Source organism: Taurulus bubalis, assembly GCF_910589615.1.
Source record: "Taurulus bubalis genome assembly, chromosome: 14".
Taxonomy (NCBI): domain Eukaryota; kingdom Metazoa; phylum Chordata; class Actinopteri; order Perciformes; family Cottidae; genus Taurulus; species Taurulus bubalis.
The window spans coordinates 7805737-7830514 of NC_136602.1; the positions used below are offsets into that span (position 1 = coordinate 7805737).

Genomic DNA, 24778 nt, shown 5'->3' on the forward strand with positions numbered 1-24778 from the left:
ATGTGGCTATCAAATTCATTCCCATTAGGGCTCAATTCACACTTCACATGTTCATAACTTAACCAAAATACTGTACTGTATGTAATCAGATTCCCATGTGTCTAAATAGAGCAGAAAATCATCTAACATCTATTTCAATTTGATGTTTATTTTGTATTGTACTATTTTGTCTAGTGATTTAATTATTTTTGCTAAGCAGATGATGAACTAATGCCACATAACTCTCACCCTGACCTGAAATGGTTGTCCCAGTACATTTTGCATGGAGCGCCCATAAAACACAACATACATACTAAAGTAGTGAGTGACAGTAATGTGAATTGATTCTGGGAGAGGTGCCTTTGGATTTGATGCTCATATTTAATCCTAAATTACTTCTAGGATTATCAGTAGTTATAGATGCTTTGACAATATATGTGACCTTATACTTCATACCATACTTTTGGTTGTTGAACACTCAGAAATTCATTATTGCACTCTTAAGTAACGGCACAATTTTGTAAAGACGGCTAATTGGTGGTGAAGACCAAAGCAAGAGGGGAGAGGAAGACTGAAGAAGTGAAAAGTGGGGAAAGAGGTAAAAATATTTTTAATATTCTGATAAAAACATCTCAGAAGATAAAGGTAAAGCAAGGAAATGAATAAGGGAGAGAGAAATCAAACCAGAGAAAAAAGAAAACGGATATGAAAACTAAAAAGTTACCTCAGGTGCAAGGTATTCGGGCGTGCCACAGAATGTCTTCATGGTAGCAGCGTCTGTGATGCCCTCCTTGCAGAGGCCGAAATCTGTGATCTTGATGTGGCCATCTTTATCCAGCATCAGGTTCTCCAACTGGAAGGTAAACAAAATGCACATCATATCCCACAATGCACCTTTCACCATCAGAATCTGAAACACTGAGTCTAATATTTCTTCCTCATCGTTTGTGACTGAGAATCAACACTTTACGGCTTCTCTTGGCTGTATAGGTTGTATAGGTAAGGAACACCATATCACATTCCCCCACATAGTGGCAGTACACACACTCAAGACAGACACACAAAAATACAGAGGAAGGAAATAAACTTCAGACGTGTGCTGGAGCCACTCAACCTTTTAATTTTAATGGCTGAAGTGTTTTTCTCACTCTCTGTCAGCTTTTTCTCCTTTCTGTTTTCTTGGCTGCTGGAAGCAGGGCTGGGGCCAAGGCTGCCAGGCAGACGCTCAGACAGAGCCATCTACCTCTCTACCTCTGTGGCAACAGCACCCCATCTCTTCCTCTCTCCTCCCCTGCCTGTCTCCACTTCTCTAGTGCTTGATGTCTGTGTGAGCTTGTCCCCGTCCCTCTCTTTAATTACCACACATCCTGAGCCACTCCTCTCCTCCTGGATGACAAAAACAACAAACTGTGGAACACAAGGTGGGGTGTGGGGGCTGGAGAAAACAAAGTTTTCCCCTCAAATATCTGATCTCTCTCATTCATGCCCCCCAACCAGCCTCCCCTCTCTGTTTCTGTTTACCTTGAGGTCCCGGTACACAATCTTGGCTGAATGCAGGTAGTCTAGAGCCGAGACGATCTCGCCGCCGTAGAAGCGTGTGCGCTCCTCGGAGAACACCCGCTCTCTTGACAAATGGAAAAACAGCTGCAGGAGAAGGAGGGAGGAGAAGGGAGGGTGAGACAGAAAGGGCGGGGGAGAGAGAGAGAGAGAGAGAGAGAGAGAGAAAGAGAGAGAGAGACAGCAGGGACGGCACAGCAATAATTACTGATTTATTGGAGGAAATTAGCACAACACAAACTGGCTGCCCGCACCATATTGAGATGATAGATAGCGGAGGGGAGGGTGAGCGAGCGGAGGTGGTGTGTAAGGGGTGCGCATGGTGAGGGGCTGGGTAAGGGGGGTCTCGGAGGAGGGCGGGTGGAGGCGCTCGGCAGCTGGCGCCTCATCTAGCAGCCCCCCTCACCACGCACACACACAGACACACAGACACACACTCGCATACCTCTTCCACGTTACCCTCTGGGCGAGGTTGGCACGGTGCTGGCGTGGAGTTCGGCAACGGGGGCCAAATCAAGGGTTTAATCAATACACCAGTCTAGTTAAAGACAGGCCGACCGCCGCTGCCGCCGCCGCCAACACTCCCCCCACCCACCCATTTCAACTGCCTCCAGTGCAGCACTCATTAGTGGCCTAACTGGCCTTGCCCCCTGAGCCTCTGTTTTCATTTGCTCAATCCTCATATCCGTCTCCTTGTTTTTGGCAAGAAGCTCACTTTCGTACTTAAAAGAGTATGCGACTCGTTTTCTTCACTAGGTGGCGTGACCTCCCGTCTTGCCTTTTTATCGCTCACCTCACATTCCCTTCATCTCTCCCTCTCTCTCTCTCTCTCTCTCTCTCTTACTCTCTCCCTAGCCGTCAGTTGTCAAGTTGTCACTGTCACACAGCTACACATGTGGCACCAAAATGACACCAGCCTGCTGCGGCACACCAGTGAAGTCATACAAATTACCCATGAGGCCAAGGGGCGCACATCTACCCATTAATTGTTCAGGGAGGTTTGCATATGGCCGCTGGAGTGATGCTCACAGACCACCTTGCTCAAATGGTGTCCGTGTGTAATGTGTGTGTGTGTGTGTGTGTGTGTGTGTGGCGGGGTGTGGTGAGAGGGGGTAACACGACAGGTGGGCCTTCATCAGTGTACTGGCAGCTGTGACTGTGGCAGGTTTGTAATGGGTTGTGTGTGTGTGTGTGTGTGTGTGTGTGTGTGTGTGTGTGTGTGTGTGTGTGTGTGTTGTTTGTGAGGCATGTGTGGTCACAATTTGTCCGTTGAGGTAAAAATTTGCTGTGTGTGTTTGTCTAAGTATGTGAGTGTTTGCTGGTGTTTTCTGTGTGTGTGTGTGTGTGTGTGTGTGTGTGTGTGTGTGTGTGTGTGTGTGTGTGTGTGTGTGTGTGTGTGTTCAGGCCTGGCACTGGCTGAACTGCCTAACTATCTGGGAGGGGAGCAGGTGACAGTTACACTGAGGGAATGAACCAAGATTGCAAAAATGGCCCGATTAAAAATCTGAGAAATGGAAAAGTGGGGGAATCCAAACTCATTTTGTCTCCGACTGTCATTCTGGCTATATCTGCCCCATAGGTGTGTTCATAAATAGACACGAGCAGGAGAGAGATGGAACGGATATGAGAGACGAGAAGGAACGCGAGAGGCCAGTTGGTTGGCAAATTAACTGTTAGAAAGCAATCGAACAGTCAAACTTCACACATCTCCACTTACACTATATTTCACCACGTAAAAAAAAACTATATTTATCTGTGAGACATAGAAAAAAAAAACAATGAAATAATATTTTTAAATACATTTGAAATACAGTATTTGGGTAACGGAAAGTGAAGCATTATTCTTATTCAAAATGCTTGTAATAACCCTAATATATAATTGCTATTTTAGATAAATAGTTACTCATACAAATTTAAACAAAACAGCGAAGAAATGTATCTTTTTAAATGTTGCCAATGTTTTTGTCATCCGTTTTTACACAGCTTAGAGTTTACAGTAGAATGGTGTTTAATCGATGTCGTTGGTGTTGTGGAGTGGTTTAACTGTACAAGTTACAACGAGGAGCAGTAACACAAAGCACATACAGAACAACCATCATGAGTGTGTGTGTGTGTGTGTGTGTGTGTGTGTGTGTGTGTGTGTGTGTGTGTGTGTGTGTGTGTGTGTGTGTGTGCATTTAATGTGTTTGTGTGTGTCTTACCTCTCCTCCATTCACATACTCCATGACGAAACAGAGGCGGTCTTTAGTCTGGAATGAATACTTCAATGACTGAAAAGAGACACACACACACACACACACACACACACACACACACACACACACACACACACACACACACACACACTCTTAGGGAACCGTTTTCTTAAATCAACTTGCCCTTGTAAATCTTACAATATATGGAAGAAAAGGGAAAAGTAGTGTACAAGTGATTGTTACAAACTAAGGCTTATTTATCATAATGCATTTACTGACAATATATTGTGTCAGTAAATGCGAGTGTAATAGAGAGATATCTCTCCCTATTATTTCTGTACAGAGGGATAACTTGAATAGCATCAGATACTGTTGTTTGATTTTCCAAATATCCCATTATGTGTTCGTCTACGAGAGGCTCTCCTCATACAGAACACAGTGAAATGAACGAGAGAGCGATTCTGTACGCAGCAAGACGTCTGTTCCCATTCGAGCTAAAACAGCGGGAGCAGCAAAACGTGATCATTCATAGCTTCAAACCTGCTATGCCTGTTTTCGCCTTTTCAAGCCAGATATGTGTGTGTTTTCTTTCGTGGGAGGAAGCTGCTAAACAAAAGAACAGTTGGTCGGAGTCTATTTGCGGCTGCAGATGTGACAGGGGGTAAACTCAGATGTAATCGCTCCCACAGCAGTGGGTGTGCGCGTTCATTTATGTGTGTGCGTGTGCGTTTACAAGGATAGAAATGAGCAGCGGCTTACTTGCGTTTGTGTACATCAAAGAGAGAGTGTAAAGCTAACAGATGCGGTCGTTCATGTACAACAATTTGGTGTCTAACTCATAATTAGCCTCAAGAGACTCAGGTATGTATAGGATCAAAATGCGGTCTGCGTATGCGACATGCGCTCTTACAGATGTCGGCACATTTGCATATGCACAGATGTCTGAATCTAAACCGTTTGCGTTGTGTGTGTTTATGAGGTACTTACAGTGAGAAAGGGGTGTCGGGTGTTTTTTAGTACTCTGCTTTCTGTGAGTGTGTGGGCCACTTCATCCTGCACAGATACGGGCAAAACATTTTCAATCAAACCCAGTTGAAGAGCACTCTATGAAAAGCGATAAAAACATCAGATACTGACATCTGACACTGTCCTCAAAATTAAAAGTATAGTCAGAATAAATAATAATTGAATACATTTCAGTTGTATTTAAAAACACAGTAAAGATGTAAAGATCGATCCATGGACAAACAGTCAGCCAGACTAACCTTGGCGATGATGACTTCTTTTTTCAGGATTTTCATGGCGTAGTATTTCCCGCTGGCCTTTTCTCGGACAAGAATGACCTTACCAAAGGTCCCCTTCCCCAGCAGCTTCAGGTAGTCGAAGTCGCTCATCGTCTTGCGGAGGGAAACGCAGAATGTCAGCAATTCATCTTCACTTTGATTTGAATATTTTTATGAGTTATGGGTTTCAAAGATTTGATGATGATGACTTGCATTATTACCACCTTTCTGCACTAATATCCAAAAATCATTGTCCATTTTTATTGTTTATATATATTATTCGATATATATTTAAATTGTACATATTAGTTCAATGTTATTGTTGATGCTTAGTTTATGTGTTCCACTCTGTTGTCTTTAATGTCTTTTTTATATATTTCTCTTGTTTATTTGTATATAATATGTATATACAGTATGTACGATGAGAGCAAAGTGTAACCGGAGTCAAATTCCATGTATGTGGACACACACATGGCCAATAAAGCTGATTCTGATTCTGATGTCCAACTAGTAGTATAGAGCAGTGTATACTTTGAAATGTTTCAATACTACGAACAATACAATATGTTTCAGTACAAATACTTTTTTTTGGTACCTTGCCCTTGAGGAATTTAATCACGGTTTTCTACAAAATCAATTTTTCATTTGACGAAAGAAGCCACACTTCGCAAATGTTATATAAAACAAAATCAGCCAAGAACTAAATACAACTAAAGCCTAATTTTGCTTAATTTGAATTCAAATCAGGAACTGATCAAATCAACAAGATTACTCTTCTGACCAGACAGCTGATGCCAACCTTTTGTACTTGATAGACGTCAATACTAAGTGCTACGAATACATTTAGGTCAAAATAGTACAATGACATTCAGCAGCGATGTTAATGGTCCCTCTTGGATGACATCTAACAAACTTTGTGACCCTCTGATAGTTCGTCTTGTGCTATGGTCAGATCAAGACTTCCCCTTGAACAACCCTCTGCTATATGACAAGATATACATTTTTCAATGTTTTTCTACTGACATTAATGAACTGAATTTGGAATAAAAACAATTCACACCCTTGTCGCAAACCTGTGACTTGGGGGATCATCTTTGAACAATGATGAGCAGCAGTGATATCACAGCTGGAATCCTTTCTGTATTTTGAGTATTTAGTGTGTGAGAAACTGAACTCTGCTTTTTTACACAGTTTCAAGCAGAGCTTACTTGACTGAATTAACCATTTTGCATCATGTGTGCACTGCCGTTGTCTCGCGGTACCTTGCGTTTGTGGTGTGTGGTGGAGATGTCCATCTCCTCCTCGACCATGTTGTCGATGTTGGAGGTGGGGCTGCACTGAAACCGTTCCTCCTCTTGTCTCTGCAGCTTGTCAGCCACCATCTGGATGGCTTCTGTCCACTCATCTCTGAGTTTACAACACACAACAAGACAATGTTCAGGGAAGCACTAAGGCCAACACCTACTGTATCCCATCCACTGCTTCTGACACACACTACTGTTTATGGATGGAAATGACATGAGCCTTTATAATGTATTTCCTGTTCATGAAATCCAGTGTTCTTCCATGTTTGGAAGGTCTAACTTAGAACTGCAAGTCTTTAGACAGAAAACTAATCAGAAACCATTTTGATAATCCATTTTAGTAATTTTCTAAGCAAAACTATAAAACACTTCTTAAATGTGAGGTTTTGATTATGTAGTTATTTAATGTGGTAATAAAATGAATATCATGGTGGGTGGAAGTTGTGGCCAAACGAAAAAATAAACAATCTGAACATGACGCTTTGAGCAAAGGGGACTTTTAACAGCCATTAATCAAATACATTTAAAAGAATTATTGATTAATGTCTGTTAAGAAGAAAATGATCAGATAATCAATAAAGAAAGTAATCATTATATACAGTCCTATCACTTTAAATTAACATCAGGTTAGAAGCAACGGTATCATTTGTGTCAGTCATATTACTATTGTCTAGTATTAGCCCGACCTAAAAAGCTTTCCTAACAGCCAATACATGCATACATACATTTGGTAACAATTAACTGAAACCAACCCAGGTAACAATTAATTACACAGGTGTAAAATTGAATATTGGTCACAGATTCTCCTATAGGATGCCTCGTGCACTAATTTAACCAGGTTTTTAAAGGCGCTAAGGTGTTTTCAATTAACATAAATGCCCATTTGTTCAACAGAGAGGAAACATGGTCAACTAGAGAATCAACCAAATGAGCGATGATCATGGTGCAGAACTAATGCCTACCAGGCTGTGTGTGTGTGTGTGTGTGTGTGTGTGTGTGTGTGTGTGTGTGTGTGTGTGTGTGTGTGTGTGTGTGTGTGTGTGTGTGTGTGTGTGTGAATGTAAATACACATCCATGCATTAGCGGGAACAATGCATTGTTGTTTGCTAACATTGTTCCTCCCCATTGACTTTCCATTAACGGTACTGTTCAACATCTGTTGAAAAAAAGTGTGTGGGTTCGATTTTAGGTGTGTGCGTGTGTGTGTGTGTGTGTGTGTGTGTGTGTGTGTGTGTGTGTGTGTGTGTGTGCGTGAGAGAGAGAAACCGTCATCTGTAGCAGAAGGCCAGCCATGCATCAGGATTTGTAGACACATTAACTGTATTTAATGATGATGAATATAATGGTTTATAAACAGGGCCAAGAGAAGAGATGAAAAGAATAGTTCAGTTTTCAGATTTCTACAGTTTTAACTCCAGAAATTATAAATCTTGTTAATTGCACATAAGAGGATAATATAGTTTATCAGTAATATTAATGATTTTAAACTTTTAATTCAGATGAAAATACTGAAAATGTTGGTTCCTCAGGACATAAATTCTCTCTTGATTTCCTCCCCCCCCCCCTCCACTAATCTTTACTAAAACAGTGTTAATCTTGTGGAACTGTACATGTAAGATTTACATGTTAGCAGAAAACACTAAAGAGCCGTAACTGAGGTGAACCAAAGATCATATATTCTGAAATCCTCAGCACTCAAGTAGGGATTTCCGAGTTTGCACTTTCAAACATACTTACCCAGTGTAAGCCGTGAGCAGATCATAATAATGAAACCTGTTTGACTCCCAAACGATCACCCCTGTGTCTTTTGTTTTGTTTTGAGTTAGATGTCCATATGTTTCCTTGAGGGATCTGGAAAAACATCCATCTGAACCTAAACAGAGCAGTGTTTTTAAGATCTGAAACCCCTTTCTACTGCAAAGACTTCTGAGCGTACCCTACACACTCCAAAACAAGGGTAAACTTAAGTTACACTCCATCTACATTACAATGGAGCACACAATTTGTGGCACCCATGAGGTGTGTGCGCGCAGCTACATGAAAAGCAATGGGAACTCTCTCAAGGTCAGGCAGCAGATAAATGCTCTCTCTCTCTTGGTTAAAGTGTTTTTTGTATAATGAGTTTTTTTTTTTTTTTTGCTAATGAGAGATATAATGGGCCTGCCTACAGTTGGGCACCGTGCCAACATGTGCCACCCTCTGCTCACGGCTGGTGCTGTGGTAGTTGGAGTCCTGCCAGCACTGGTACAGTACAACAAATACAGTGACACACACACAGAAGCACAGACACCCAGTTGTGGCACACACACACGTCTTTTCAAACCACCTAAACTGCAATGATGCACATGTCTTGTACACACACACACACACACACACACACACACACACACACACACACACACACACACACACACACACACACACACCTTCAACAAAACAGACACATCTGGAGCTTGTATTTGTCCACATGCATCTTGGATACACCTGACATTATAAAATAAATAAAGTTATTAGCTTTATGTTAACTACTATGTGTATTTGATCATCTGGAGTCAAAACTATTATAAGGCAATAAATAACAGACAAAGTTGGACAGACAGTTGCACACACACACACACACACACACACACACACACACACACACACACACACACACACACACACACATTAAAACACGCACAAACTCAAAGGATGCGCAGAAGCATCTGTGGTCTTCTGGGCAAAGCTGTTCATTTTCTGGAGATAAACACCTCAGCTCCTCAGAAAGGAACTGAGCAGCTGGAGAATTTATGCCAACGCTACTTGAAAGGTCTCCTTTCCACTCTGTCTCTCTTACCCTCTCTCTTTCCTGCACACACACACACACACAAACACACACACACACACGCACAGACCCCCGCCCAAAAAATAAAAAAATCTCTCTACAGTACAAACCTCCTCACACAAAACCTCTGCCCTTGATGATACAGAACTTTTACCCACAATAAATAAATCATATATATTTATATACTTAATTAGAAATTGTAGTTGAACTGAAACGGAATTAAGTTTAACATCCTCTGCCAAAGAGTGATTTCATAAAAGCCTCCTCAAATATTTGAAAAGAAATGTATGACATTTAAAAACCCTTGGGTGTTTTAACTGGCAGGTTTTGTGTGTGTGTGTGTGTGTGTGTGTGTGTGTGTGTGTGTGTGTGTGTGTGTGTGTGTGTGTGTGTGTGCAATATATTTTCATCCAAACTGCTGCTGTTAGAACCAGGCAGTTTATGGAAATAAGGGCACTATGTTCAAACCTGTACATGACAAAGTTTATTTTTCACTTCTGGCTTTCATGACAGCTTTGACTAAATAATGCAAATAGGTTCTGAAGTTGAATAATGCCAGACTTCACCCGATATACAAGATTGGAGCTCTCATGAGACAGATTTAGGGAACACCATGTCCAAAAAAGAAAACATCCTTGTTGTAGATTGGCCAACAACAACTGGAGGACGGGAGTCACTGACCTCTCATCAGGCGAGTCCACATGAAAGGTTCTCTCTATGACTGTGGTCCACTGGAGACAGCGTATGATGAAGGTGTTTGGCTTCGGCCTCTCCGTCTTCATCAGCTGACATTCTGGAACAAGCAGCCAAAGGAACAGTGTCTTTCAGGTTCAATTACAACGTTTCTGCACCAAAGAGTTCAAAGAGGGACAAAGAAAACAGAACTGGAAAGACCTAAGAGCTTCTAACTGAAACTAGAAAGAGATTGAGATCTGGTGAAGATGCTTTTAGTGACATATAGTTTGGACCTGCGCTAAAGAGCTAATATCATATATATGTTTATCCAGACTTATGAGTAGTTACAGTGTATGGATGTGTGTGTACGAGTTGTTTGCCATTGTCTTTTATGAGGGTTGTTGGGGGAGTTTCTTTTCTTTTTTTCTTCAATTAATGATTTTGTTTGTATTTCATCCATCACATTCTTCGCTCCATCCTACATGAATCTACTTGTAATACAATGTGCAATATAAATAAAGAATATTATTCAAGTAACTTTAGTTTGAAAGAATCAGAGCAAAAAAAGGAAACTGCACTTTTCTGTCTTTTAAAAGTAGGCAATAACTTCAGCCACCGATGATACAAATAAAAGGTGCTTTCCTGTGCCAAGGGATATTATGTGTTGTAGCACACAATATCCACAGAGACACATTTCTGTGAAAATGGGCAATACAGTAGGCCATTATTACACAAATGCATAATACAGTACACAAACGCAGAAACGTACGCACACAAAGCCAGATGGGGCTGTGAGCTCGCTGTGGGAAGGAATGCATCTTCATTGTCCCTCAGCAGTCTCTCTGGTTACTGGGGACAAGAGCTGATGTAAAAGAGCATAATGATCCATCTTCTGTACTCTCATCTCCCCCTCTTCCACTTTGTTCTCCATACATCACCCTCCAGTTCCCTCCCCCCTCTGTTTTCACTCCTTTCCTCTCCTTTTCCCTCATCTCCATCCTCGGCTATCCCTTCTTCCAATTACTTTCTGTTTAAGTGTGGCACAGCACAGCACGTCATGGCTCAGCCTAAATATAGACAGGAAGGTTAATGACAACACCACTTAGGTCGTGCACACGGCAGACTTTCAATGTAAATTTACACACACACACACACACACACACACACACACACACACACACACACACACACACACACACACACACACACACACACACACACACACAGAAGTTACTACTGACTCCTGAGCATGGCCTGCTGCGCTGCCAGAAAACAAGGTCATGCTATGGTTGATGCCAAAAAAACACTCACACCCATGCATGGACAAACACACACTCACATAAAACTGATATTGAAGTTTGAATGTTAGCTGAAATTGGGTTGTTTGCCACAGCAGGCCATTGTGAAATATGTGTAGCAGTTTAGTGTGTGTGAGTGCATGCATCAGTGTGTGTGTATGTGTGTGTGTGTGCGCGTGTGTGTGTGCGTGCGTGCGTGCGTGCGTGTGTGTGTGGCTTGTATGTATGAGTCCCTCTGCAGGAAACAGGCCTGTACCATCTCTGTTCCATCTGACCACTTCTGTTGTTCGTGCACGCAAGCACGCAAGCACGCAAGCAAGCACACACACACACACACACACACACACACACAAACAAACAAACACACACGCCACCTGGCCTCCCAGCTTTGGGCAACAGATGTGGCAATGCCAGTGCTGTGCCAAGCAGCCGGGGCCGGATGTATGGCCTGGCTTGTCCTTCTCACAAACTCTTTTCCTCTCCCCTTTTCCTCCTCGTTCTCTGTTCAGCACTGATGACCCTCCCCTCCTCCCTCATCCTCCCTTTCTCTCCCCCATATTTCATCCAAAAATGCCTCACTCTCCAATCCCTCCATCCCTCTCTCCATCTCCCATCCGTTGCTCTCCCCCATAATCATCCTTCCATCTCTCTCCTCTTCCTTTCCCCACCCCATGTCTCCAATTTTTTTTTCTCCCCTCAACTCCCATCGCTCATTCCCCACACTTGTCCTCCCTTCCGGACTCCTATCTTTCTTTCTCCTCCTCCATCCTTTGATGTACCATTCTTTATCATTTTCTCTGAGGTATCAGCTTGTATTCTACCATTCGTCATCATTTTCTTTTCTGTTTTTTTCGCCCTTGTCTTGCACTTACAGTATTCTCCTGTACTCTCACTTGCCTCCCCTATCGTCCCCTCCATCACCAATCCTAACTGCACTGTCCTGCCGATATTTTTACATAGCACTCCTCCGAAGCCATTCAACTAAAATACCTGACAAGACTTCATTGACTAAACCTATTTAGTTTCAGAAAAATAATGATTGATTAGTATGCCCAAATCAAAGGTATTCTGCAGTATTACAATGGTAACTATGAATATATGAAAGTAAATAAAGTGGCATCTGCATCAAACTTTGTGTCAGGAGGTAAACACAACGTGCATCCATCCATTTATTTATTAAGAGACATATGCTGTATAATATACTGTATGTTTTATCTGTTTTATCCAGCACAACATTTGTTAAAGAAAGTTATTATCTGACATGTCTAACCAATGTCAAGAGTTAAAGTATTATTGTATAAGGAGTTTAACTAAGATTAATCAAATCCACTTGTTGTAATAATGACTTGTTTGATAGCGATAGAACAGCAGCAGAGTCTGGATGGAATATAAAACAAACAGATATCCTTATATAGCCAATAGCTTATAGCCAAGCTTGACCAGCCTTATTGTCTTTAATGTCAAATTGAACATGTGTGTTAAAGTCATGTCAGCCTTAATTAAAAAAAATAATTAAAAAAATAAACATCTTGTGAGTACTATAAGTTAGTAGCAGGTCAGTTCTGTCTTCTGTCAGAATAAGGGACATGGTTGTTAGAGTGAACACTCTTTTTTTATTCCAAAAATGAACGCCTGATAAGCAGACACAAAGTTTTCCTGCCAATCTGCATGCATTATATGAACAATGAGAGTTGATGGTGGGGATAATGAGACTGAGAGACATTAAAATTAATCTTGTTAACTCATTAGCTGGTTAATTACATATGTCAAAGACGCTGTGGGGCTTGTTAACCAGGTGCAGACAGATGATATACTGATAAATGGATAATTAGAGCCCTCTATGGATTCTGTAAGGCATACCAACACTGAGGACTGATGGCATGCATGATGTTTTGTCACACCATAAGTGAAAGTGACTCAATAACTGTTGTACCATTTCACTGTGGTTCTGTGTGATGAAACCACAAGACTATTTCAGCAACATCTCATGGCAGAGGTAATTTTCATTGGCATTTAAGAAATATAAAAATATAAGCAATTAGAGGATATAGGCTATTAAGTCCTTCAACAGACATTGGTTCATGTCCCTGCAGAAGTAGCCTCGAGCAAGACACTGATTCCCGAACACCAATAGAAGTTCTGCTCTAAAATTGAATGTTCCCTGCAGAGGTTCTTCACAGCAGGTGTCACAGAATAATCAGAATACTTCATTATGATATACATACAGATTAGTGTGCAGTAAAAGAGATGTAGGTACTTAGACATATTGCTAGTAGTCTCTGACTCTCTGTATACCTGCTTACAAATTACATAATGTGTGTGTGTGTGTGTGTGTGTCTGTGTGTGTGTAAGGCAACGTACTTGCTACAGAGAAGTTATTTAGGGGGTAGGGCAGGTCTGCATCCTGAGGTTTCTCTTTGTAGCCGATGAAGGAGCCGTCTGTCTTCAACAGAAAGTAACGCGGCCGCCAGTTCTTTATGTATTCACCTGAAGAAAAGATGGATACAAAGAGAGATAGGAAAATGTAAGTGAAATATGTTCAATCAGACCCACATACATTTCAATCATGAGGGCAAAAGTGATGATGCTGCAATTGTGCACTAATGAGTAATGAGGATTAGGACGATCATGATGGTATATGGAAAGTATTAATAGCAATAATGATGATGATGTTAAATACAGATTTTATTCCCTTGACGGATAAGAGCCTGTCCATCAAACTCTCATCTGTCCAAAGGATATCACACACACACACACACACACACACACACACACACACACACACACACACACACACACACACACACACACATTTTTTATCCACAACCACGCACAGTATCTCTATGTCTCTCACAGTGCTTGCCAGATTCAGATCGGATTATCATGTAAAAAAATGACAAAAACATGTTTACCAGCACAACAAGCAAACTATCCATGCCAGGAATATCATCTGGCTGATACATGGGCAGGTGTCGAGGTGATGACCCCTCTACCAAACAGACACACAAGCGCACGTATAAACTCACAATAACAACACTCACACTCTCTTTCTCACACACACACAAAAACACACAAACCACTGTTCACCAGCAAGAGGAAGAAGGGAAGAGGGATGAGATAAGATGAGATGAGAGTAGACAAGATGACATGAGATGAGTTAAGATTACTCATAGAGAATGACCCTTCCTACTAACATCGCAGCAACAAATAACATCTGTTGAGCAGCTGGTGGCAGAGTATTACCCAACTGGCTGGCACAGACTGGCACCAAGGTGGCAGCACAGCTTCATGAGATGACCCGCTGCAGGATTACATGAGTGTCAAACATTTCCACACCACAGAGGCGGATAACACGTGGATTAAAGTGCACACGTGTGTGGATTCCCACATAGTTGGATGTGTGTACAATGAGTACATGTACAGGGATGAAACTGCGCACACATGCAGAGTACGCGGCTGAAGTCATACTGAGACACACGGCTCTGATGAAGCAAACTGACAATCTCAACACTTTGCAAAGCTGTGTAAACATTTCACTTTTTCCTTTCATCAACAACGGAAATAAAAACCACAGAAGGACACCAATGTTCTCTACCTCTTTAATTAACCAGCGATTCCTAGACATGCGCGCACACGCACGCACACGCACGCACACACACACCTTGTGAAGACGTAGGCTGCTAATAGACAAAGATGCATATGTGCATGCACACATACTCACACTCGTAACAGACACACACACGCACACACACACACACACGCAGCTCCGATCACCTTCTTTAGGATAAGTGTGTGCATGTGTGTGTGTGTTCTATTTGTGACATCCATATAAAGCGGAAATGACAGCAGGCCGTGCTCGTTAACACGTCGCAGAAAACCACCTGCTCCGTCAAAGGGACCATGCGACCGCGGGCCTGCCGGTACCTCTGGGTGCTGCTCGTGGTGGAGGTGTGTGTGTGTGAGAGATTTGCGAATTCGTGTGTGTGTGGTGGGGGAATAGCAGCGGAGAAGAATAAGAAAATGCTGTTGTATGCCAGCGCGTCTTCAGGATTACCAATCACACCTCTCGCTCTCCTCTCCTCTCTCAGTCTCTATATTCTCTCTCCCATTTCCTTCTCCTCACAAAGTATCTCCTTTGGATCACCTGCTACTGATAGCCAGAGTGATGTGAGAGGCGCTGAATGGGAACATCGATAGAGCCCAGTGAAAAACATTTATCAAAGGAAGCAAAGCAAAAAAAAAAGGATGGAAGGAGGTTGAACATGTGTGTAGAAAGAGAATATCATGTATAATAAAAAGAATAATAGTAACATCATAAATTCTGACCAAACCAATAGCAAATATAAAACTAGGGATCAGGGTTGCATTCCTGGCGAGAGAATGATTGAGCTTAAATTCTACCTGAAAAATCATTAAAGTGTAAATTCATTTAAGTGAGCTGAACAGAACTGTTGTGATATATGTGTAAGTCAAGTGGAAAGGTGATCTGTTATTTAGAAAGTGTACACATGTGTTCAAATTACAAAACTACAGGGGATGGACACAAGATCAAAAGCCAGACAATAAAGGCTAAACAATAGCCCTGCAATAGGAGCTAAGCAATGTAAAGTTAAAGTTTGTAAGAAAGGTCATGGTTCAACTTAATGTGTCTGAGGATGTAGCTTGTGGTGTTGGGGAACTTAATTCCACTTTAATTATACAGGTGTTTCTACTATTGTTCTCACATCCGATTAAACATTTAACTGATAAAAACTAATATACCACCTGTAAAAGAGAAACGCTGGTTACCTTCACAGGGGACAGGAAAAAGGGATGTGCCTTACTGACAAAATAAATGAGGAAAAAGAGAAAGTTAAACTGATAAAACTATTATAAACTGGCAGAGATGACTGGCTTGCTGGTCCAAGTCCAGTCATTTCTCTGAGTCAGTTTCCTGATGAAGTGTCCAACCAATGGAAGCCTGTGGCTGGCCACTTCATCGCTCAGCTGTCCAGTACAACTGAAAACATTTAAGCAATCCTTCTGGCCGGGCCTAGACAGCGTGTATGTGTGTGTGTGTGTGTTTGTGCGAGTGTGTACACGTCCACTGGGGGGCGGGGGAGGGGGCAGCCAGGGGTGGCACAGACGGAGAGAGGAGATGGACAGTTGTCCACACATGCCGTTCCAAACAAACACAGCCACGCGCATGCACACACAAACTAACACAATTCTGTTCCGACTGTTCCAATCCTCCAAATGATCCAATGGTGTTCTGTCAAGCTATCCCGTCTTGGCCTTGCCTGTAATGAGTCCAGCGAGCTCTCCCACTCTGGACAGCTTGTCTGGGGAGCCACATGTCTCTAGTTTGGACTGCTGGAGAAAACAGAACAGCCGGTCTCCTTCCCACACCATCTCGCTCGGACTCCTTATTTCAGTTCCATTTAGTTTTCTACGCAAACTTTACTTTTCCCTCAAGGCCAATTAGTAAATAATACACTCTACCATGCTTAAGACAACAGGACTCTGTTGTTTCTTTTTAGAACGTCAGGATATCAGTAATACAGGACAACGTGGGTGATCTAAAAGATTTAAGGAACAGAGGATATTGTCTTGTACAGGGAAGTACGCTCTTCCATCTCACTTGATGTCTTAATTGGATGCATATACTTTTCCTAACTCTAACTGTTGCTCCTACTGTTATTAAAGTATGAAATAACATTGACGGAGATTCAACTAAATTAAAACGTGATCAATTAGATGCAAACAATGTATTTAGCTTTAGTCAAGTGTTTGACTGAAGGGACAAGTGAAGGTGGCTAACTCTCCCCAAGTCTCTACCCCTGAACCTTTTGTTTTCTGCTTTTGTGGTATGAGCTACAAGCTGAGGCTTAAAAACTGAACTAGACTTTTTTAAAGTTATTTTGGAATTTCTAGGAGAAATGAATCTTGCTGGCACATTTTCCAGTTGCAGCTTGTGGATTTAGCAGTAAGAGGCAGAGATGAATCAGCTGTGACAATGCCCGTTCCAAGCTTTCTGATTGGACAATTACAACAACGCACGGACTAACTGTCACTCAATTAGCACACTGATTAACTATTCATTTCAGAACAGAGGGGGGAAAGGGAGAGAATGAGAAAGAAGGAGAAATAGGAAACAGGTACAAATGGTAAGGCTGAACGTCAGCCAGAAAAACTGAAATGAGACAAACTTTCCAGCCTCTCTGTCTCGCACCAACTCCTTCAGGACACCAGCACACCTCTGCTCTCCTGCTTTGGCTTCAGCAGAGAACGAAACAGACGCAAAACAGGAAAAACCTTGATGACAAATAAATAAATAACGCCATAACTATGTGAGCTCACCAGCCATTTGTTAATCAACCCAAACAGGGATTTAATTTAATGCTTTGGCCAAGGCTGGAGCTGATATGCAGATGGCGCAGAGACGGGGCTGTGTGACTGGCGCTCTGGGAGCTGGAGGGGCGGCGGGTGGTGTGTAGAGGTAGGGGGAGGTGGATGGAGGGGAGGCTCTGCCACGTTCCAGCACATACACAGCAGCTCACCAACAGGGAGAGGAATGTGTCGTCTGGCCACATAACAACACACACAAACACACACACACACACACACACACACACACACACACAGTGTTCAAAGCAGTAAAACAGAGTGTTTGACTGTAATAGGACAGAATACAAGTTTACAAACCCAGTGACTGAGTGAGTAGACGGCTGGTTGATAAGCTGGCAGATCAAAAGGAGAAGATAAGATCGCTCACCTAGAACAATTTGATGCTAAATTAATCATTTAAGTCATGATGTATGTATGGAGGTTTCACCGTCGAACAACAGCAGTATGGCGTCAAACAGATGGGTATTTTTGCACTGAAATGATTGACTGGATGCCAGCTAATCTTCTTAAAGACAAAAGGTCAAAACTCTTCCAGACACAACAGCGTGGGGAGGGATTTTCATACATGTGTGTGTGTGAGCATTAGTGGCTGATACTTGAGTAAAAGCAATAATACACAGGAAGGATGGAGGCAGAGAGGTTAGCTCAACATCAGGCAAGTAACTAATGGGTGAAGGAAGTGAGGGAAAGGGGGAGGTGATGTTATGGAGGAGAGAGGACACTCATTGGGGGTTATGAAAGTATGGATCTGTCTGAGGGACTGTCCAAGAGCTCCAGAAGCAAGCAAGTTTCAGAGCTGTACATGACGCTTGGAATCACTCGTACAGCTTCAAAAACAATGTCAAGAGAGATGAATGAATAAAGACTAATAACGCACAATCTTATCCGTCTATTTTGTGCGTGACCTCGACCCATGCCGTTCTAACTTCCGTCTGCTCAGACATCTTAAGGCGAATCCAGGCTCTTTAAAGCCAATCCACTTACAGTGCATTAGTCTCATTAGCACATCGGTGCTGGACTGGTGTTTGAGTGTTTGAGTGTGTGCTTTAAATACAGCCATCACTGAAAACATAAAAGTGGTGCTGTGTGCTACCTGTAAAAGCTCAGATGGCATTTTTCCCACTTTGCTACAGAACGAGGGGGGGGCAGGGATTTCAAGAATCAAAGAATAGTATTCAGTTTGAAGCTGGGGCTGCAGCTGGGTTTAAAGGTTTAGTGGTTGAATGAGACTACTTGGAGGCTGCAGCAGCCTGAAGATGAAGAAGATGCTAAAGCAAAGGATGAGGCAAAAGAGGAGGGCTGAGCAAGAGAGAGTCAGAGAGAGAGAGAGAGAGAGAGGAGGTGTATGTGGTTAATGCTGTGACAGTGACAGAGAGTCGGGACAGGGCAGGGCAGCCACAGGGCGGCCAGATTGAGTGGAAACCCATGGGAGTGTGGCCATCCCTTGGGGGCCACTAGGAGATTTCACACAGCCAGCTGCACACAGCCAGCGCCTCCTGGTAGGCTGTGCTGGATGCACATTCACACACACACAGACACACACAGACACACACACACACACACACACACACACATACACAGACAGGCTGCCCTGGTGCCCCTCTGCTCCCCCAGCTGGTAAAGGAGGAGGCAGACGCACATACAAACACTGATACACACACACTGGCAACATATTGCAAGTTCACAGTTTTGCAAATACTTAACACAGAGTGTGGGAATAAAATTACTTAACTATAAAATTACTAAATTAACACTAAACACCCTCTTTTTAAAATAGCCTTTCTTATCCTCCTTTTTTTCTCCCGTTTATTCTTACGGTCGTTTTAACTCCACTCCTCTCCTGTAGTACCACTACTGTCCAGTAGATGGTGGTGGCTCCCTGGAGCATGGTGGCCACCGCTGTGATGCTGACAGAGCTGGAGAGCGACTTGGACACACCGCAGCCAAGGCGCCTCTCATCCTAATCCAGAGCACTGATGTGTGTGTGAGTGTATGTATGTATGTATGTATGTATGTATGTATGTATGTATGTATGTATGTATGTATGCATGTATGTATGTATGTATGTATGCACACACATAATGGGGGCCATGTGTGTATGTATCAGTTAGTGTAAGTGTGTGTATTACAGTCAGCCTAATGTATGTGGTATACAGTGTTTGTTCATGTGTGTTGTTGACGGTGGTGGGCAGGGTCTGTTGCTTCCTAAAGCACCCTAGGATTAGTGCGGTGTTAGCATATTAGCATCTTAGCTGGAGCGCTGCTGCTCAACACCACCTGTGCTAGACACAAACTTCTCTACCCCCCACACACATACGTGCACACACACGTACACACAGTGGGTGGGTGAAGGTCACTAACCCACGGCCACTCCAAGCTTACGTCTTAATTCATTACTGTAACTACTTTATCTGTCTCTTTACATGCTCTGCATTGATATGACAAATACATTATTATTTGTTCTTCATTTTTGTTTTACGTAACATTAAAACATACTTTACATTTCCAATGTATTCAATTCAGGGTCCAGCAAGTTGGTGGTTTCTGTGACATTACTAAGTAAGATGAGAGATGGCGGATTACATGAAGGCTTTGACTGCATAACATGTCATGACAATACCGCCGGTACACAGATGAAGTCAGGAAGACTTTACTTGTGTGCTTAGGCTTGCAGTTTAATTCTCAGACATCTGCTAATTCACTCCTCACGCATGCTCACTCATAATTGTCCTTGCTGTCATGGTTCGGGGCCGTCAATCATGAGACCAGCCGTTTAGATCAGATGGTCTCCTCTATTCGATAGCACAATAAAACAATTACATCTTTAGCCTGTCCTCTTGCTGCTGTCTCTTTTTAAATACGATCGTCTCTCTACCTTCAGTTCTTTCATGTTGCTGTTACCCAACCCTCCAACTCCCCATCTCCGTCCAGTCTTCACAGATCCATCAGCTTCATGAACTCATCATTCTATCAGCCTCATCAGCATCACCAACACCAGGTCTGGACTCCACGGGGGATTTATCTTGTTGCTGATCGGGGCAGAAGATCTCCCAGAGTCCAAATGCCAAAGATTTCATCATCCCATGTCATCTGTTAGTAATAAACAATTATCTTATTTTAATCTAATTTGTCTCTCCTGATTGAACTATTGTTGGGGAATAAATAAAACCACCAGGAAGTACTGCTGGCCGACATACATAGTGATGAGTAGAACATACAGTAAGTGCTGATCTTGGATCAGCTGGTAGGTCTCCTTACAACATTGACTATTATGCCTCAGAGACAAATTTGGCCAGAGGTAAACTCAATGCCCAGATAGGATTAGGTCTAGGATTAGACTAGTTCATTTTTGAATTTATATATAATTTTGTACTGTTACAATCTGGGTCAAAATCAGGTCAAAATGTATAATTTATGGCGGCTCCACTGACTTTAATTAAAAGTATTTTTGCAGAAATACAATATTTGTTGTTGATACATTTGGAACAAGGAAATACCAGAAAGCTATACATCTCCACATATGCATCATCACCTTTCACAACTATCAAATTCATGTAGATTCAACACCAAACATCTTTCCTTTGTACTCCAAAAAAGAATAGACACCAAGGAGGCTGTTGAAATTTAGAAAGCGTGCAACGTCAAAGTTCAACAAATTCAACAGATTTGGTGATGATCCCTCTGCCCTGCTGGCTGGTTTCCTGCTCTGTGCTCTTCTGTTTGTAGAGACCCGTCCTGTGAAGCAGCACCATTAGTGGCATGAGACACACCTGGGCCCAGTATGACCTCCTGCACAGTGGGTCTTAATGCATAAATTGTTTGTCACAGTATAAGAGCAGAGCTGTGATAGCCTCAACCACAAGATGCTGAAGCTAGAAAACTATGAAATGGAACATGTAAAACAAATGCTGAGAAAGTGAGAAAAGAATGAGTTTCAAACTCTTACCAGCAGATGTACTCATTGACATCATATGCTACAGTTCAAGAACCCATAGTGTAGCTATACAGAAGGATTCATGTATAACATTACTACTATTAACCGGGGCAAACGCAGGTTTATGTCTAGCTCATCAAACCCCAAAATAATATTAAACACAGCTCAGTTCGAAGGTTTATTCCCGCTACAACCACACACATCCACCCACCCACGCACACATACAAAAGGCACACACAACTACCAGAGCGTAACATGCCATTGAAAACACAAAGACAGATCTCTTTGGATGTGTTTTAGTGTGTCAAGAAGGTAAAAATACAATCCTCGCTAACCGTTACAAAAAGCCCTTGCATTCAAACGTCCAATAACATCAGGGATGCCATGCTGCTTGTGTTCAGAATGCAGTAAATCCAATGTGATTAAGAACGGCACACACAGGCAATGAGCAGGCTAATCAAATTGCACTGATTGCTGGTATATTGCGTCTCTCTGTTCTCTTCTTTGGATGGCATTGTGTGTTTTGTTTTTCACATTTTAATAATAACCTGACATTAACCTATTTTTTCAGTAGTCCTTATATTCATATTGTGCATTCATAAATCACAAGAGGAGTGAGTCTCCTTGAGGTTCCCCGGTTAAATCTGACATTCATATTCAAATTCTTACACTGTTCTTTTGCCTCATTGGACGCAAAACCAACCAATCAGAGGAATAGAGTAAGACAGATGGACCAATCAGTCAATAAGTATAGTTGTCCATCAGAATACGATGGAGAGGGTCAGGAGACACACACAGCTGTCTAACTGTTGCAGACAGGCAACAAGAAGTGTGTGTGTGTGGGGGGGGGGGAGGGACCTTAACCAGCCCAACCCTGACCAGTTGAGCAGTGGTGAACAGGTGCAAAGCTTTGCGCGTATATGTGTGTGTGTGCATCACTATTATTCCAGAGTGGTTGGCTCTGTATTATTAATTCAGAAATGCTGGGCTGGGGCTGTGGGCGGCAGCTGGCGTTACGTGTGTGTGTGTGTGTGTGTGTGTGTGTGTGTGTGTGTGTGTGTGTGTGTGTGTGTGTGTGTGTGTGTGTATACAACACAAGACCCCTTTGGTCTTTTGTGAAGCTTCCCCTCCCTTCCTAAAGCAGCAGAGAGGTATTGTGCTGTACATCTCTCTGTCTGTCTATAAACTTATACAAATGCACACCCTCAAACACACACACACAGTACTTGGTAAACACAAATACACACACACTGGAGCACAATAGCTCAGCGCAGCAGGCTAGAGTAAACAATCAAGTACTACCCCCCACAACTACTGTCAAGTGCATCACCCCACCCCCTTGCCTGACCCCATATACTCCCTGTGCGCGCGCGTTTGCGCACACACACACACACACACACGCAGGCACGCACGCACGCACACACACACACACACACACACACACACACAGCCTTATTCTAAAGGTTTCATTCATGTGTTGCACTGAAGGGCCGACAGTAAGTGCTCTCCACCTCACTAACTGCTGCTCTCTGCTATTCCCTCCGTCCTGCCTGGCTACCTGGCTTCCTGTCTGTCTGTATATCTGTCTGTCTGTGTAGTCCAAGTGTCCATCTGTCGACCAGGGTGCATTCATACTGGGCAACTCTGTGTTATTTACTATTTAACTTTTGTGTGTGTGGACAGGTAAGAGCAATGCCAACAATCCTCCGCAGAGTAAAACCATTATCTGTTCTTACTTTCAGGTGTTTGGAGGCAGACAAACGTTGGGGAGGAAACAGATGTACAACATGGTCATATACCCGGATGAATCAGTTTTAAGAGAATAATGTGATAAACTGCAATTAATCACGCTTGTAAAGCACAACATTAAAAACTGGAGCAGGGGCAAAACTCAGCCTCATCCGACTCCCTCACAATCATCAATCATCGTCATGCGCAACAGAAATGCTACTTGTAAGCCCATGTGACTTTTGTTTACAAGATGCTGTTTGCTTGCGATTAGGCAGTTAGACTTCATGAACTACTGTAGAGGTTGGACAAACAAAATCACAGTGGGATTACAATGAGCGGTTGGCCTGCCCACTGTGACGTGACTCTATAGGTCAGTTCATCGCAGACAAACACTTCTCTCTCCTTTCCTGAGAGCTGGTGTTTGTTTGTCTTGTTGTAACGTCGGTTTGTCTAAGAGGCTGTTTTTGACAATGTGTCCACCTCAGCTGGCCGGCATCAGGCACTTGAGGCTCACAGACAAGTCAAAACAGGCAAAGATGACAACATGTGTTTACTTTGTTGTAATCCGTATAAGACAAAAAAAATACACATTTATATGAAAAATCTCACATATCTTGTGAAATAATCCTTATATTCTTGAATTGAATAATAAAATGTATAATGTTATACCACTTAGAATCTCCATCAGGAACAGAAAATATGCAACAATTTTGTGGTTTTTAAGTGTTTCTCAGTAGATTTTTAGAAGGCCATTTTCTGGGTATTAATAAAAGGATGTACTTAAACCAATTTTTGGCACTGCATCAAAAATGTTGTATTTTCTTTGTGGTAAGTAGTTATACATACATATTGATAAAATGTGCTGAAGAATATATGTGAAACCCACAGTAATATTGGTGCTTTCTGAACCTGCCTGCCTATATAGCCCTGCAAGATGCTTAATGAGCAGTCCGTTTCCCAGGTCTATTCAAACTCAAGATGTTGTGTAGAAACACTCAAACCACGAAGCAATATCTGAATATGGCAGATGTTCGCCTCCTTTCTCCTCTGTTCTCCTCCTCCAACTCCTCTCATACAGCAGTCTGCCATTGAACCTCATGTTCCAGCCGCTATGCTGCGAGACATCTGCACCTCACTCACTGTTTCCTTCTTTCTTTCCCGTCTCATCTTTCCTCTGCACACACACACAACTCTTTTCTTGATGACAGATGGCAAGTCAACAATTGTATAGCATCAGTCTCTCAAAACACAGACACACGCACACGCACACACACACACACACACAAACACACACACACACAAACACCACCTCCTTGTCCTCCAGTCCCTTTGTGCCCAATCCCCTGTCAGATGTCTTGATTTGTTTCTTACAGTTGAGTGTATGCATTAGTGTGTGTGTGTGTGTGTGTGTGTGTGTGTGTGTGTGTGTGTGTGTGTGTGTGTGTGTGTGTGTGTGTGTGTGTGTGTGTGTGTGTGTGTGTGTGTCCCTCTTTACCTTGGAATATTAGGCACTAGTTTAATGAGAGCTTGCTGAGGTGCGGGCCCCAGTCAGTGGACCATATGGGGGAGATTTAGCCCCCTCAGAACACTGAGCCAAGTCTCGCTGACATG

General features: G+C 42.6%; 1 protein-coding gene across 3 annotated transcripts in view; it reads right to left on the bottom strand.

The window, feature by feature from the left end:
• The window catches only part of akt3a (v-akt murine thymoma viral oncogene homolog 3a), a gene marked incomplete at both ends in the record, with an annotated part of 41829 nt that overhangs the window by 7240 nt on the left and 9811 nt on the right, over nucleotides 1–24778 (bottom strand). The window contains 8 exons of one of the 3 annotated variants that reach the window (XM_079229666.1): nucleotides 704–832; nucleotides 1501–1623; nucleotides 3738–3806; nucleotides 4719–4784; nucleotides 4997–5128; nucleotides 6277–6421; nucleotides 9824–9935; nucleotides 13477–13602. In XM_079229666.1, coding sequence (XP_079085792.1) covers nucleotides 704–832; nucleotides 1501–1623; nucleotides 3738–3806; nucleotides 4719–4784; nucleotides 4997–5128; nucleotides 6277–6421; nucleotides 9824–9935; nucleotides 13477–13602 — 902 coding nt within the window. Of the gene's footprint in view, nucleotides 1–703; nucleotides 833–1500; nucleotides 1624–3737; nucleotides 3807–4718; nucleotides 4785–4996; nucleotides 5150–6276; nucleotides 6436–9819; nucleotides 9936–13476; nucleotides 13603–24778 lie in introns of all 3 variants that reach the window. The other 2 variants (XM_079229664.1, XM_079229665.1) reach the window with 2 other exon arrangements.